The 17,422-nt window shown below is 37.2% G+C and overlaps 1 protein-coding gene and 1 pseudogene across 1 annotated transcript; both read left to right on the plus strand.

Moving 5' to 3' along the window:
• Positions 1-1,116: 1,116 nt before the first annotated feature.
• LOC126061648 (olfactory receptor 5K3-like) lies at positions 1,117-2,064 on the plus strand. Its single transcript, XM_049858308.1, has one exon. It carries the CDS (start codon positions 1,117-1,119, stop codon positions 2,062-2,064), a length of 948 nt encoding a protein of 315 aa, XP_049714265.1.
• Positions 2,065-9,006: 6,942 nt separating this feature from the next.
• On the plus strand, positions 9,007-9,948 carry LOC126061418 (olfactory receptor Olfr180-like; annotated as a pseudogene).
• Positions 9,949-17,422: the final 7,474 nt, after the last annotated feature.

The following is a 17,422-nucleotide window of genomic DNA, read 5'->3' on the forward strand; positions in this document are numbered from 1 at the left end:
AAGTAATGGCCACTGAGCTTCAACAATGTAGATGTGGAAATGATGGGGAGAATGTGGCCTTAAATACTTAATGAAACAATGGGTAGATTCTATCTGATAAATGGTAGAAGTCTTTACAGAACAAACTGTAGAGGATACATACTAGATGTTTATCAATTCTCGTAATATGGCCCAAATTATTACAGTATGATCTGCAAATAGCATAAGAACAACAGGAGACCCTTAAGTCTAGAAATAGAAAGTACTCAGATAAAGAAGGAAAATATTGATATTTTATTTATAACTAGTCTCAGAAAATTTGTTCCATCATAGCAGAATGGGTTAATAGAAACATAAAGATGATATACTTCAATTAACTTATTAAGGAAATCAACACATTTTTATTTCTCTAGCTTTCTGGTGTAGTTTTCTTTAAATAGCTCTCTCCTTAATAATTAGTGACCTTTGTGCACTTTCTAAATTATAAATTTAAACATCCATACTTTGTAACTTTTAAATTTGTACTCCACTAGGGTAACAACAACAAAACAAAAAAACAAAAAAAACAAACCCATTGCCATCTAGTCCATTCTGACTCATAGTGACCCTATAGGACAGAGTAGAAGTGCCCCATAGGGTTTCCAAGGAGCAGCTGGTGGATTCGAACTGCCAATCTTTGGGTTAGCAGCTGCCACTAGGATAGGATTTAAAAAAAAAGTTAGCTCAATGGAAAAAAAAATATGTACAGGAAAATTGATTTTAAGTCCAGTTTAAGGATCATCAATACATTACTACCATTGAAAATTATTTGATATTAATAAATTGAGGGTACCCTGTGTTTATCCCCTATCTTTGTACAAATTCATACACAGAACCTTTTCACTGCAAGCATTCCCTTGGAATTATCAAAATATTCTTGTGAATACTGAGCCTCAGCACTCAAGGTCATATAAGATGACACTTTAGGGGAACTAACATTCCCTATAAGTATGTGTGCCTGTACTTCAGAGACAGCAGGGGAAGCTTGAAAGAGTGGATCTACTCCCTGTTGTCCAAGAGAAATTCAAAGGGAACTAGAAACACTCTAAATTAGAATTGTATCTCTCTGTGATTTCTATCTCAACAGAGAAAGTAGACATGACCAAGGAAAATTACTCCTTGACAACTGAGTTCATGCTCATAGGATTTACGGATCACCCAGGTCTGAAGACTCTTCTGTTTGTGGTATTCTTTACTATTTATGTGATCACCATGGTGGGGAATCTTGGTTTGCTGGCATTGATTTTCATGGAGCGCCGTCTCCACACACCCATGTACATTTTTCTGGGCAACCTGGCTCTGATGGATTCCTGCTGTTCCTGTGCCATTACCCCCAAGATGTTAGAGAACTTCTTTTCTGAGGACAGAATGATTTCCCTCTATGAATGCATGGCACAATTTTATTTTTTCTGCTTTGCTGAAACTGCAAACGGCTTCCTCCTGGCAGCAATGGCCTATGATCGCTATGTGGCAATATGTCGTCCACTGCAGTACCACACCATGATGTCAAAACAACTCTGCATTCATATGACCATAGGGGTCCACACAGCTGGGAACCTCCATTCCATGATTCACGTAGTACTTCTGTTAAGGTTAACATTTTGTGGATCTCATCAAATCAATCACTTTTTTTGTGACGTTCTTCCCTTATACAGACTTTCCTGTGTCGACCCTTATATCAATATATTGATGATCCTTATCTTTTCAGGGTCAGTTCAGATCTTTACTATTTCCGTAGTCCTAACGTCTTACCTTGGCATCCTTTTCACAATTTTCAAAATGAAATCCAAAGAGGGAAGAGGCAAAGCTTTATCTACTTGTGCATCTCACTTTCTCTCTGTCTCAATATTGTATGGTTCTCTTCTCTTCATGTACATTCGACCAAGTTCAGTTAAGGAAGGGGCTAAAGACATGACAGTTGCTATTTTTTATACTCTAGTGATTCCCTTATTAAACCCTTTTATCTATAGCCTAAGAAACAAGGATGTAAAAAATGTTATGAAAAGAATTTTGAAGAAAAGAAAACCTCATATCATTCTGAAATAAATATCTCCTGTGGCAAATTGATTTTTATTAGGTAAACTTTTTTCAAAGTCAAGGGTACTGGGAAAATGGAAAATGACCACTTTGTATATCAAATATTAAATCACTAAATCATGCTGGTTTTTAAGTCAAATAATGTATAAATGGTTAGATACATTCAGGAAGGAGGAATTCTGCTAAAATCAATTTCAAAATCTAAACTACTAGGATCTTTTAGGAGTGAATTAAGGTCCTAAGTCACAAATTGTGTCAGAGTGGAATTACCTACAATTTTCATCATATCCAGAAAATCCTGGGAACAAAAGTTGGTATATAAAGGTAGCCTCCATTTAGTATTGTTGGCAAACTATGGAAACTCTAAGCATAGTCATACAAACTACAAGCATTTGGCGTTCTCATATATTAATGACTTAAGCCACACCATCTATCAGAAGTAAACTGTGCAGACGAATCCACTTCTCAACTTTCTTTGAGCTGTTGCAGAATTTAAGTTTGAATATAAATTTATTCAGAAAATGTATTCTCAGATCAAAAACATCTTTATATTTAGTGCGAGTCATTTTTCCTGTGACGCTCTCTGAAAGTGTTTGTATATTGGTAGTTAATCAATCTTTAGTTGAAAATATTGCTATTTATATTGAAAGCCCTGTGGGTTTGAATGTTTCACATAGTTTGATAGTTGTCCATGAGGCATGACAGTACAATTCCTGAATATATCAATCGATTCAATGGTTTTCCCCCAAGATAGCATTACTTGTCTTGCTTGTTATTAGGAATATCAGTAACTTGCAACAATTCTCATGTGAGTTATTGGTATATTATGAGCTTTAACAGAAAGCTGGAGATGCTGCTCAGCAAAAAAGAGGCAGAAAATAGTGAAAATTCTAAAAAGCAACAACAAAAATTATTGATCACTTAAATGTGCAATGAGAACCCACCATCTGCTAGACACAAAACTATACCTTTCAGATTTATTACCTTCCTATGACTTAGGAATTATTTGTCATGCTTTTCCAGTATAAACAACTTATACGTTGAAATATGAAGTAGTTTGCCCAACTTCTTGTAGGCATCCGAATGGAGTTAGGATTTGAATCAATGATACTTCTTCCCCATACTGTTTTACAGCTCCTTTCACAGAAACTTGTCATAGTTAATCCCCACATGCTTAAAATCTAATGAGGAAGTTGGACATATGCACAAGGGTGTGTGGTGGGGGGAAGCAATGTAGATTATACTCAAGGAATTTTAGGTTCTGTTCTGTAAATAGCATGTGCTTTGGAATGAAGAATATGGAGATCAATGTAGCCCGGGGTATTTAGTCATTAAGTAGCATTAGAAATAACAGATGTATAAAGACGGGAAAAAATTGATACAAAGTAAAAACAGGAATAAAAGCACAAGCAGAGTCAATGTTTAGGGGAATGAGTGTGACAATGGCAGTAGGAAAGGAGGGAGGTGAAGAATGGGTGTTGAAAGCTGGCAGAGGTATTGATGAAAGCTATTGGTGAGTGTGGAAAATAAGGATGGAAATGGATCCATTTACTCAGAACTTTAAATGTCACAATAGGGAATCTGAATTTTTCTTAGAGGCATCAAACACTGATGTCTTCCCGGTAGCAAAGTGGAGTTATCCCTTGGTATATGCAGGGGGCTGGTTCCAGAACCCCCGGGGATACCAAAATCCTGGGATATTGAAATCCCTTATATAAAATGGTGTAGTATTTGCATATAACCTACACACATCCTTCTGAATTCTTTAAATCATCTCCAGGTTACTTATCACACCTAACACAATGTAAATGATATTTAATAGCTGTTAATGCTTAAACTTAATAATGCTTTTTCAGTCTTTGAAAGCACTTTATCACAAGCCAGGGAGACTATTTTTGCCATTGTAGGGACAGCACTTTCAGTAACTCTTGCACAAATTTCAGCTTCTTTCTGATTTATTGTGTGAACACTTGATTCTTTCTTAACAACCTTATGGCCCACTGCAGCAAGCAGCATGCCACTTTTGAAAAGATCTAAGATTTTTCTGGACACGTTTTAAACTCATTACAGAAGTCACTCCTGAAGTTCACCCTTTAGCCAAAAATTAGGCCTATGAAACAAACAATTACACACATAGTTCAACCATGTATATGAGACTAAATGGGCACACCAGCCCAAACGCAAATCAAGAAGGCAGGAAGGGACAGGAAAGCTGAAGGAATGGAAATGGGGAACCTGACATCGAGAAGAGAAGAATCTTGACACATCGTGGGGTTGGTAACAAACAACAAATATATGTATTAATTCTTTAATGAGAAATTAACTTGCACTGTAAACTTTCACCTAAAGCACAATTAAAAAAAAAAAAGAGAGAGAGCAGAGGGGAAAAAAATAATTTGTATAGGAAGATTTAAGAATAGGTGGTTACTGGATAATGTTAAGCCAAACAAGTTTTTCTCAGGGCTCTTTGCTGGGTAAGATCTTCTATTTTTCTCTTTAAGAACCTATACATTTGATTAATATCTGTCCTGTAGCTCTCTTGCTTACATTGTGAATATCACCAACCTAGTTTTTCTTTATTTGTGAATGATTTAAGAATTCTGCTGTGTTTTAAAACTCTAAACCAAAAGTATTCTCTACAGTCTTCTTAAAACAAACAATAATCTAACTAGTAAAAAATGTCTGCCTTGAGCCTTATGCTCTTTTAAAAACTATCTATATGGTATCAAATTAACAATAGGAATGTGAAAGATTAGGTAGGAAAGTTAGGGGGCAGTGAGTTTATGTTAATGAGGGAGAAACAACTCAGAAAAGGAGAGTGAGTATGCTTGCACAACTCAAAGAATGTAATCAATGTCAGATAATTGTGCATGTAGAGACTGCTGAATTGATGACAAAACAACAAAAAAAAAATTTTAAAAATAAGAGAAAACAAAAGACCTAAGATTTTTATTTTTTTATCAATAGCTAGCACTTTACACTTCCTCTTAGCCTTTGAGGGATTGCTTTGACCACTAAATTGCATTTCAGGAGTCATTTTTTTCACAGAAACCAAGGGTTCACAAAGCATATGTAGTCAACAAATGAGACCTGAGGCGAACAATGCTCAAACAAGTGCTGGGGAGAGACAATGGATCTGTGAAATGGTAGAAGGCTACAGCAGGGTAGGCCTACATATCATTTCATTCACTGGAATTCAACATAGTGCTCAACACGTGGCAAATTCAAGTTTTGCTTTTTGGAACTTTCTTAATTTTGAATATTTTTTATTTGTCTTCAGTTGAATTTGCAAATGCAGAATCCATGGTTACAGAGAGCCAACCATTAATATGATTTAGAAAACTGATTTGGCATTTGACTGGAAAGAGAGGCTAAAAGGAATGCAACTAACTGCAATAACTCAAGTATTAGGTGGTAAGAGCGGAAACAGGAGAAAATTCAATAAATAAAAAAGAAGCTCATGAAGCCTTTTTTGGCAAAAACTAAATGACTGTTTTAAACTCAGTTTTTTGATGAATTAAACCATTAAACTGGTCCTTTTTTTTTTTTTCAATATGACTTCCTAGGATTCTTTTTTTGCCTAGCTGCTCTCACAGGGACCTGCTATCTGGCTCCTTAATTGCTATTAGCCATGGGAACTGAAGGAGTGTTTCTCTCTGGGTTCAAGCCAGGATATAAAAGAAGTGCACTCTTAGGAAGGGAATATTGCCACAGGTGTCTTTTTTGTGTAAAGTGGGCCAAGAAATATTTGTTTATGAAAAGAATGTATTTAAAATTGTTTTGTAAAGGACATGGAGCTAGCGTTATCTATAGTTTCCAAAAACAGAAACTTGTTGCTGTCAAGTCGATTCTTACTCAAAGTTTCCCAGACAATTTAAAAGGGTTTGGTTTTAACTAGCTATTTCTGGGAAATAAGGTATTTGTACTGAATGGTTATCACAACTCCCTGAAACATCTGGTTAGAGTTGCTTAACATCAACCACTGATGTTTTTATGATCCCTCCTGAAGGATATGTGACTATAATTGACAACCTCTGTAATTAGACCTTGAAATCAACCACTGTAAGCATCTGTACACAATTATTCAATAGAAGCCTATTCCCCAACTCCTAACCCACCCTTCTTGTGGCCTAAACCAAAAACTAACCAATCAAATGATTGTATTATAATTCTTTGTTCCTTGGACTGTATCTGTTCCTGTCAGAAGCTCTCTTCCTAAAAAACTTCAGTTTTTCATTTATGTGGATTGGTGTCTCTCTGCATTTGAATGTATCTTCTTTTTTTTTTTTTTTTTTTACTGAATAAATCCTCTTGAGTTTCAAAGACTGAGTGATTTTGTTCTCTACAACAACTCTAACAAAGGAAAGAGGTGCATGGACATAAAAAACAGTTTAAAGAAGAATAAATAGTAAATCATAACTGTTAGATAATAAAATCAAAGCCTATTACCTTCTTGTGAGTATCAACCATGTCATATCTGATTTTATATTACCAGGACTTCTTACAGTGCCAGACATATAAGGGCACTCAATAAACATTTCCTGACTTACATGATGTGATTTTTTAATATTTTTTGTTACTGGTGAATTTAATATTTTTCTTTTTTTAAATTGTACTTTAGGTGAAGGTTTACAGAGCGAATTAATTTCTTATTGAACAATTAATACACATATTGTTTTGTGACATTGACTGCCAATCCCACAACATGTTAACATTCTCCCACTCTTGACCTTTGGTTCCCCATTACCAGCTTTCCTGTCCCCTCCTGCCTTCTCATTCTTGTCTCTGAGCTGATGTGCCCATTTAGTCTCATTTTGTTTTATAGGACTGTCTAATATTTGGTTGAAAGGTGAAACTCAGAAACAACTTCAGTACTGAGTTAAAAGCATGTCCAGGGGCCATACTCTCGGGGTTTCCTGACAAACCAGTAAGTCTGGTTTTTTGTTGTGAGTTAGAATTTTGTTCTACTTTTTTCTCCAGCTCTGTCTGGGACCCTCTATTGTGAAACCTGTCAGAGCAGTCAGTGGTGGTAGTTGGGCACCATCTAGTTGTGCTGGACTCAGTCTGGTGGAGGCTGTGGTAGTTGTGGTTCATTAGTCCTTTGGACTAATCTTTCTTTTGTGTCTTTGGTTTTCTTCATTCTCTCTTGCTCCAGATGGAGTGGGACAGTGGAGTATCTCAGACAGCCACTCAAAATCTCTTAAGACGGCAGACACTTCTCAGCAAAGGAAGATGTAGAACATTTTCTTTATAAACTGTTCTGCCAGTTGAGCTAGATGTCCCCCAAAACCATGGTCTCCAGCCCTCAGTCCTGTATTTCAGTCCCTCAGGAAGTTTAGATGTGTCTATGAAGCTTCCATGACCTTGCCTTGGTCAAGTTGTGCTGACTTCCCCGGAATTTTGTACTGTCTTACCCTTCACCAAAGTTACCACATGTCTATGTGTTTTTCCCTGAATTTAAATATTTTTCATACATTTATTTACCATTTACCTTTTTTTCTGAAAATCACCTGCTCTTGTCCTTTGCCTACTCTTTCATATAGCATTGTCATTTTTTTTGTTATTTATGTATACATTTTACATAAAAGGCTATTGGGCTTTCATGTGTAGCTGTAATACTTCCCCCCCTCCTTTGGTCAATGATTTTCATGCCTTCCAGATTTGCTTATGATGTTTTGTGATGTACAGATACTTTCATTTTAAGGACATCAAATTTATTGATTTATTACTTTATAACTTCCTTTTTTTCCTGCTTAAAATTCCCCAATCTGAAATCTTTTGATCATTGATATTTTTAGATACTTCAATTTTTTTACATTTAATTCTTGAATTAGCGATATATTTTTAGTGAATGATCTAACATAGGTCTCTAAACGTATTTAGAAAATTTTTTAAAATTAGGTGAGAATTTAATATAATTTCATCAAATATTACAATAAACACTCTAAGAATTTAGAGTTCTAAAATTTGTCCCAAAGCTGAGTCAAGAGAATATTGAAAGTGATTGATATAAAGTATCTATTTTAAAATGGATGATAAATCTACAATAATTTAAACAACTTCATGTAAGTTCAACAATCAATAAATATATAATGCAAAATGACAGATTGACTAGAAGCCAACCCAGGTGTATGATAAGAATAACAGCACAATTAATTAGGACAAATGGACAAATAACAGTTCTTTACATCTAGTCCTAGGGTACTTGCTTAACTATTTTGACCTTTTCTCCTTGTTGTATTGTTTATTTAAATTTTTACTGTGGAAAATGTCAATAATAAATAAAATTAGTCTTCATGTATCTACTATCAAGTTTTAATATGCTTTTAGTATAGTCAACATGTAAGAGGTTTATTTTTTTTTGAATGAATGAATATATATATTTTTTAATTTCTCAGCTTTGATTTGTAATATAGTAAATATTGTATGTTATTTTTAAATATTCACTTCTCTGGGATAGTATATAAAAATAAAGTGCATAAATTAATGGATAAAAAATATACTGTATAAAACAATGTTTGCTTAGTGAAATATATATATATACAGGAAAATGGGTTTTAAGTACACTTTAAGGATTGTCAATACAAAAACTGACATTGAAATATTAACTGACATTGAAATATTTGAGAACACAAAATCTAGGGTACCCTGTATTTGTTCACTCTCTTTCTATAAATTATAAACACAAACCTTTCACTGCAAGCAGTTTCCTGGAATTATCAAAATATACTTGGGAATCTGGAACTTCAGTGTTTGAGGTCATACAAGAAGACACTTTGGGAAAAAATGCCCCCTAGAAGTACGTGTGCCTGTATTTCAGAGAAAGGAGGGGAAGCTTCAGGGAATGGCTCTACTCCCTGTTGTCCAGGAGAAATTTGAAGGGACAATTACACACACTCTAAATTAGAATCTTCTTTCTCCATAATTTTTGTCTTAACAGAGAAAGTAGAGATGACCAAGGACAGTCATTCCTTGACAACTGAGTTTATCCTATAGGATTTCTGATCACCCAGATATGAATACCTTTCTGTTTGTGGCATTCTTGCTATCTATCTGATCGCTGTGTCGGGGAGTCTTGATCTGGTGGTGCTGATTTTCATGGAGCACCATCTCCATCCACCAAAGTACATCTTTCTGGACAATGTGGCTCTGATGGATTCCTGTTGTTCCTGTGCCATCACACTGAAGACATTAGAGAACTTCTGGGGACAGAATGATTTCCCTCATTGAGTGCATGGCACAATTTTATTTTCTCTGCCTTGCTGAAACTGCACACTGCTTTCTCATGGCAGCAATGGCCTATAACCGCTACGTGGCCATATGTAGTCCACTGCAGTACCACACCATGATGTTGAAGAAACTCTGCATTCATATGATCCTAGGAACCTTCATAACTAGTTACCTGCATTCCATGATTCATATTTTGCTTCTATCAAGGTTAAATTTCTGCAGGTCTAATCAAATTCATCACTATTTTGTGATACTTTGCCATTATACAGACTATTCTGTAACGATCCTTTTATTAATGAACTAATGGTAGGGATTTTTTTCAATGCCTATTCAAATCTTCACCATTGCCACTGTCTTGATCTCTAATCTCTGCATCCTGTTTCAATTTTCAAAATGAAATCCAAAGATGGAAGAAGTAAAGCCTTTTCTACCTGTACATCCCACTTTCTCTCTGTATCAATATTCTACTTTTGTCTTCTCATGTATACTTGACCATTAGAAGGGAATAAAGATATAGCATTGGCAACTTTTTATGCAATAATAATTCCTTTATTAAACCTTTGTATTTGCAGTCTGAGAAATAAGGAGGTGACAAATGCTCGGAAAAAAATCATGAAAAATTATAATATTCCTAAATAAACTTCATCCTTTATGGCAAACTGATATTAATTTATTAAAACACTTCAATAGAAAAAGAAAAATGTTTTCTACAAAATAGTCATCTCTAAATCATTAAGCTGTGTTTCTTAAAATGTGTATGACTAGAATTTCAAAACATTCTGCCATACTTTAATCCAATATTTTATGTGTTTTTTGTCATTTTTATTTCTTCTAAGAATTATCTGTTTCTTTCCCTTGATCTTACTGTTTTCTTAAATCACTTATTTGTACCACGGTTGATAGAGAAGATATTAAAATGCTATGACTATTCATGGCAAGTAGTTTCTCAGTGTGTTGATAGTCTTTTAATATTTGTTTGTGATATTTATAACTGATAAATATTTTAATGTGATATAATCATATTGGAAACCCTGGTGGTATAGTGATTAAGTGCTACAGCTGCTAACAAAAAGGTTAGCAGTTCAAATCCACCAGGTGCTCCTTGGAAACCCTATGGGACAGTTCTACTCTGTCCTATAAGGTCCCTAGGAGTTGGAATCAACTTGACGGCAATGTGTTTGGGTTTTTTTTTTTTTTTAAATAATCATATTTATTGATTTTTTTCTTATATGGTTTATTTTATGCTTATTTGTTTGGAATTTCTTTCCTTAATCTGAGGTCTAATATTAATCAGGATTTCTTTTTTCCTTTTTCTTCCTCATCTTCTCCTCCTCTTTCTCTCTGATTTTCTCTTCTCTTTGATAATTTAAACACTTACCCTTGACTCTTGATACATCCTGACACTTATTTAATATATGGCATGAGGTAAGGATGTACCTTCCCCCCCCCCTTCTTCCAAAATATTTCACAGATTAGTCTAGTTTGAATAAATATCAAAGGAGGACTTCTTTGGGAACCAGAAAAAATCATGCTAAAATTTTCTAGAATTCTAGATTTTCTAGAAAAAAATTTAACCCATAAAACAAATAGCCTTTGTGTATTTAATATCAAAATATATGATGCAACTCCTATAATTAAAACTGTTAACTTTTAGATCAAGAATCAATTGATAGATGACTGGAACAGATCATATTATTAAAAGTAGAATCCTGCATAAAATAAGAAGTGCACTATAAACCAATGAAAAAGAAAGGATTGTTTAATAAATGGTCTTGTGTCAATGGGTTAGCTATTTATCTTTTCCATTTACGCTAAGATTTATAAACCTCTTCTTCAGAGATTATTTTGTAAACATAACTTGTATTTTCTTTTTTATATAGCATGAATGGTTATGCATATCTTTTTAATTCAACTGGAATTCATTTTTAAATGTTTTGAAATAAGAATTAAAATTTGGTTTGTAATAGATAATGAGTAGTAGCTCCAGAAGAATTTGTTAACTAGCTCTTCCCTTACCAATTTCACATATCTTCTTTTTGCACAGGTACACTCACACTCATGTACATGTGCATATGAAGTTTATTTCTAGCCTAGCTAATCTGCACAACATAAAATATGACAAGCCCAATTTCTATCCTTATATTCTGTTAGTAATAGGTACTACATAAAATGTTGCAACGTATAATTTACTGATGTTATCATTCTCATGGTAACCCCTAAAGACAAAGTTCAGACTTATAAAGATACTGATAATAAAAGGCAATAGTAATGAAAACTAAAAAAAGAAAACCAAAGTGTTTGACTTAGAACCAATTTATGACAGAGTCATGGGAATGGAATCCTGTCATAAGTCGGGGAATATCTATATATCTTAATATATATCTTAAATGTACCCATATCTCTCCACTTCAATTTCCTGCACACAATTCCATGCTGCTATCATCTCTCACCTGAACAATATTAATAGCTTCAAATTGGTCTGCCTGCTTCGCTCTTTACATTCCTTTTAAATTTCTTATGACAAACCAATTTTTAAAGTAGTACTAAAAACATATTTCAAAAACTGTAGTGTCCTACCCACCATAATCTATGCATCCCAGTTGCAACCACTTTCTAATTTTGTGGCTACATCTCCGTAAATTTAACATCATATTTTTTATTGTCAATAGTAGACGCACTAACTTCCTATTATAACTCTTTGCCATCGAGTCAATTCTGACTCAAAGCCACCCTATAAGACAGAGTGGAACTGCCCCACAGGGTTTCAAGGCTGTAATCTTTACAGAAGCAGACTGCCACATCTTTCTCCCTCAGAGCAGCTGTTGGTTTCCAACCACGTAAACTTTTGGTTAGCAGCTGAGGGCTCAGCCACCACCATGGTACTGTTCCTTCCTATTACAGTAATAAAAAATTCGTTTGTTTAAAACCTCCCATTTCCCGCTTCCTTGATGATATATCACATTTTTCAGTAACTTGAGCATCAATTTTTATTAGAGACTTGCAAACACTTTCCACTGCTAAGACAACTTGTGTATCATGCTTATATTTCCTTTTCTGTATGATTTTGTGAATTTTTTTAATAATAAAACATTTATTTCCCCATTTGCTCAGTGAAACTCACACATGAGCTTATTTAATGTATTCTTCAAAAACTCAATTATGTTAATCTTTTGTTCTTTCATTATCTTGGAGACTTCTGCCCTGGTGCTTTCAGTCCTCCCTCTCCAGTCTAGAGAGGTTGTTCTCTAGGTCCAGAGCATGGCTGCGCTGCTGAGACTTCTCTTTTCTGATTTCCTGTGTTAGACACTCTGTTTCCAAGATCTCTGTCTTCCTCTTCATTGTTCATTCTCTCATTTTGCTAAGAAATATTGCCATCCTCTTTGACAGTCAAGATTTGAAGTCTAGATGTGTTATAAGTGGTATTTGTTCTTTCCTCACACATGATTAATAGTTTGGTTTATAAAGAATTTTAAATTTGAAGTAATTTTCCTTCTGAACTTTGAAAGCATTGTTCCTTTACATCCTAGTATGCTTTTGAGAAATTGCACATCATTACGATTTTCATTCTTTTGTTGTCTCCCTGAAAGCATATAGGAGTTTCTCATTATCCCTGGCTTTACGAAATCTCATAATGAATGTCTTTGTATGTTTTTGGTTTTCATTCATTTTTATTTCCTGTCTCTTTTGTTGGCTTCCTCCCTCATTCACTTCCTTCTTTCCTTTCTTTCCTTCCTTCCTTTCTTTCATGTTTATGGACCCAAAGCTTTACTTATTCAATGAAGGCAAATTTGATAGTACAAAATGAATACAATCCATATAGGAAAAGCAGACTATAAACTTAATTACCAGTTTTCTGAATAATAAGTTGTTATAGCCTATGAAGACTGCCAATAATTTTTTAATTAACATTATGAACATTTTATCAGTTCAAATCCATTATAATTATTGTACCTTCTGATGCCAACATTGTCAAATCTTTGGTCAATAGATACTTAACTGGAAAACTTTAAGTTGATTCATAAGTTCTTCATATATGACATCAGGGACTCTAATAGATTTGTTGTTCTCTGGTACAAAATGTCTAAGCTATCCTTTTGCATTTACTATCTCAGAACTGGAATTAGACATTTTTCCAACAAGGACTGTAAGTGGTTTTCACTGGTAATGATGTTGTTGTTGTTAGGCGCTGTCGTGTCAGTTCCGACTCTTAGCAACACTATGCACAACAGAACGAAACACTGCCCAGTCCTGCACCATCCTTACATTACTTATGCTTGAGCCCATTGTTGCAGCCATTGTGTCAACCCACCTTGTTGAGGGTCTTCCTCTTTTCTGTTGACCCTGTACTTTACCAAGCATGATGTCCTTCACCAGGTACAGACCCCTCCTGACAACATGTCCAAAGTTTGTAAGACGCAGTCTCGCCATCCTTGCTTCTAAGGAGCATTCTGGCTGTACTTCCTCCAAGATGGATTTGTTCATTCTTTCGGTGGTCCATAGTATATTCAATATTCTTCATCAACACCACAGCGATTTGGACATCAGCTCCTCAAAATGTTCCCTCCACTTTTCTGCCAGGTCTGCAGCATTCCAGGTGTTGACATATATCCAGCTACCAGACTTCAAAACGTGGAGAGGGACCTGGGGTTGTGGAAGAACCTGCCACTTCACGTACTTGTGAAGAAAGTCAAACATCCCCACCACAAAATACACATATTATTTAATAGCTAGCTAGCTTTGCTTATGCATGTTTTCAGCCTCTAGAGTGTTTTCAGGATCCAAAGTATTTAAGCCTTCCAAAAGTTAGAGGAGGGGATGCGTGTACATAAGCTTAAATGGGCTTACCTTAAGTTTGGTTTGAGGTGCAACTCTAACCCTGAACAGAGCCAAGGGAAGGGCCCTAACCCAAGTAAATTTGGTCTCCTGGCAGTTTGGCCAAATGGGTTTTAATAGCGTGGTTCATTCTTTTCAACTTTTCCTCTGGATTGGGGTCTCCATGCACTGTGAAGACATCACTTAATCCCCAGATGTCAGGCTACAAGTTGTGTGACCTGAGTAGTAAAGTGTGTTCCGTTGTCACTCCTGATAGTTTGGGGAAGTCCAGATCTGGGGATGATGTCTTCCAGCAGTCTTTTGGCAACTTCTGTGGCCTTTTCAGTCCTACAGGAGAATGCTTCGACCCAATTGGAAAAGGTGTCTATAAACACTAGCACATACTTGTAATTACCTGAAGTCCGGGGCATCTCAGTGAAGTCTATCTTCCAGTCTTCTCCCGGAACATATCCTTGGTACTGGCTTCCCTCTGGCGCAGCTGAGAAGGTCTTGAAGTCGTTCTTCTGACAGATGACACATTGTCTAGTAACATCTCTGATAATAGCCTGCAAATTCTGGATTACAAAGTGTCTCTTTACCCAATCATACATCACTTCCCACCCATAGTGGGTGGTCTCATGTAGGTGCTTTAGGATGCTGGAGATCCTGGGTTGTGGAATGAATAGCCTCCCATCCCTTGTGCAGAAGCACATACCCTTTTTTTGCCACCAATCAGCCACATAAAGGTCTTTTTTACTGTAAACAGGGTCTTCGGTGGCTTGTGGCAAGCTAGGGTCTGGAAAGAGGGCAGCAACTAGCACTGGGGTCATTCTTCTTGCCACCCACTTGGCCTCTAAGTTGGCCCTTCAGTTATCTGGGCCACTGCTGTATATCTCTCTGCTGATGTCCTTTGCAGTGTACCACGGCCAGAGCGGGGGGGCAGTAACCACCTGAAGGAGTTGTAAAATCTGTTGCCATGTTTTATTTCTTTACTGGCTGAATTCAAAAGCTCCCTCCGCTTCCACAAAGCCCTGAGAGCATGTAAAACTGAAAATATGTACTTCAAGTCCGTGTAAATGGTCACGTGCTTAGATGTAGCCAACTGCAAAGCCTGGATCATTGCAACCAGCTCAGCCTTTGGGCTGAGATTCCGTTGGGGAGAGCATTCACTTTGAGGATCTCAGTGCAGCTGACAATTGGGTAGCACACCCTGCATTGGCCACCCTCTACAAGCTACTCCCATCTGTGAAGATCTGTAAGTCAGCGTTCAGTAGAGGTTGACCTTGTAGGTCTGGGTGGCTGGCAGAGATGAGGTCCACCGTCTGGACACAGTCATGGCGGATGAGGTCTCCCAGGAACAGAGTAGGGAGAAGTGTGGCCAGATTTAGAGGGACAGCAGATTGGGCCAACGCATTGAGATTATCAGCCAGAGAGGCCTAATATTGAGTTATTTGACTCTGGGATAACCAATGGCTTCCCCTTTGTTCCATATAGTGAGTACCAAATGAGGGCATGAACTCAAATAGTTTTGCCCAAGGTTAGCTTTTTGGCTGCCTTCAGGATCTGTACAGTGGCTGCTATTGCTTTAAGACACACTGGCCATCCACAGATGACTAGGTCCATAGTCTTGGAGAAGTAAACTATTGGTTGCCTCCAGGAGCCCAGATTTTGGTTGAGGACCCCAACAACTATACCCTGATGTTCATGCACAAAAATATCAAAAGGTTTATGCATGTCTGGAAGTCCTAACACTGGGGTCTCTAGTAGGGCCTTTTTAACCTGTTTGAATACTGCCTGTTCTTGTTTGGTCCAAAGAAACAGGCCTGTCTCTTTTCCTACTAGGAGGACATAGAGGGACTTGGTAAGTAGCCCATAATTAGGGATCCACATCCTGCAGAAGCCTGCCATCCCCAGGAACACTCAGTGCTACTTCCAGTTCTCTGGGGGAGCTAGTCTACATATAGCTTCTTTCTTGTCTGGGTGGAGCTCCCACCCACCCTCAGGTGTGATGATAAACCCCCAATAAGTGACCTTCAACTGGACCATTTAGGCCTTTTCTTTTGACACCCTATACCTGGCCTCTGCCAAAAAGTTTAACACAGTCTCAGTGTTCTCTGCACACTGAACTCATCAGAGCTGGAAATCAATAAGTCATCCACCTAATGCAACAGGGCGCCACTGGTCAGTGTCGGCCTTTGGAGCTCTCAGGCCAGGGTGATTCCAAACAGAGTAGGACTGTTAAAACCCTGAGGAAGAACCTGCCAGCAATATTGTTGTTTTTGTCTAGTGTATGGGTCTTCCCATTCAAAGTCAAAAATCTCTTGGCTGCTGAAATCCAAGAGCACGCAGAAGAAAGCACTGTTTAAATCTAATACCAAAAAAAATTTCCAAGTAGCTAACAGTGTCTAGAGCAAGGTATAAGGATTAGCCATAGTGGGGCGTATTGTTGCTGTTACGTGGTTGATGGCGAGCAGATCGTGGATGAATCGATAAGCGCCATCTTTCTTCTTCACAGGCAGAATGAGAGTGCTAAAGGCAAATGTGCAGGGCCTTAGCAGTCCAAATTCTAAGCATCTCTGTATTAAAGGTTGTACCACCAACCCAGCCTCTTGTCTTATTGGGTATTGTTTTAGCCTAGGCTGGGTTATTCCTGGCAGTAGCTCTTCCTTTACTGGGATTGCACTGTGTGCCCTTCCTGGTCTTTGAGTGGGTCATATAAATGGGTTAATCTTTGCCACCATGGCTTGGCAAGGAAAATGGACTGTTTCTCATCCCTGATTTTGTGGAGCAGAGCACAACAGCAAGCATGCTTTCTACCCCTGTTCTACTGGAACTTGAACATGCATCTGTCCCTGGCTGAAGTGTATTTCAGCCTGCAATTTGTTTAATAAATCTCAGCCCCAAAATGGGACAGGATAATCAGGCATATACAGGAGAGTCAGAGCTCTCACTTTGCAGGGTAGGGAGCAGGTAAGGAGCTCAAGAAATGGGTGGGTGTCCTCCTTACCCACTACCCCAACTACTGGGATATTCTGTCTGGACAGAAGTCCTACTGGCTTGGTGATAACCAAGAGTGTAGCTCCAGTATCAGCTAAAAATTGAGTAGGTTTTCCCTCCACATTCATTATAACCAGAGGTTTGGCTGGAGTTCATGCCCTCAGTCTGCCCTAGTGAGAGTCTTCTTCCAGAGTGAGGATTGGCATTTAAATTACTCATTGCCTGCTCTTTTTCTTGGGATACTCTCTTTTCCAGTGGCCCTCTTCCTTACAATATGCACACTGGTTCCTTCCCAGTGGGTGCTGGGGTCGAGCCCCACTATGGTGGT

This window comes from Elephas maximus, chromosome 18 (assembly GCF_024166365.1).
Source record: "Elephas maximus indicus isolate mEleMax1 chromosome 18, mEleMax1 primary haplotype, whole genome shotgun sequence".
In the NCBI taxonomy this organism is placed as follows: domain Eukaryota; kingdom Metazoa; phylum Chordata; class Mammalia; order Proboscidea; family Elephantidae; genus Elephas; species Elephas maximus.

Coding starts and splice junctions, on each gene's coding strand:
- LOC126061648 (XM_049858308.1), top strand. CDS start 1,117: ATGACCAAGGAAAATTACTCCTTGACAACTGAGTTCATGCTCATAGGA.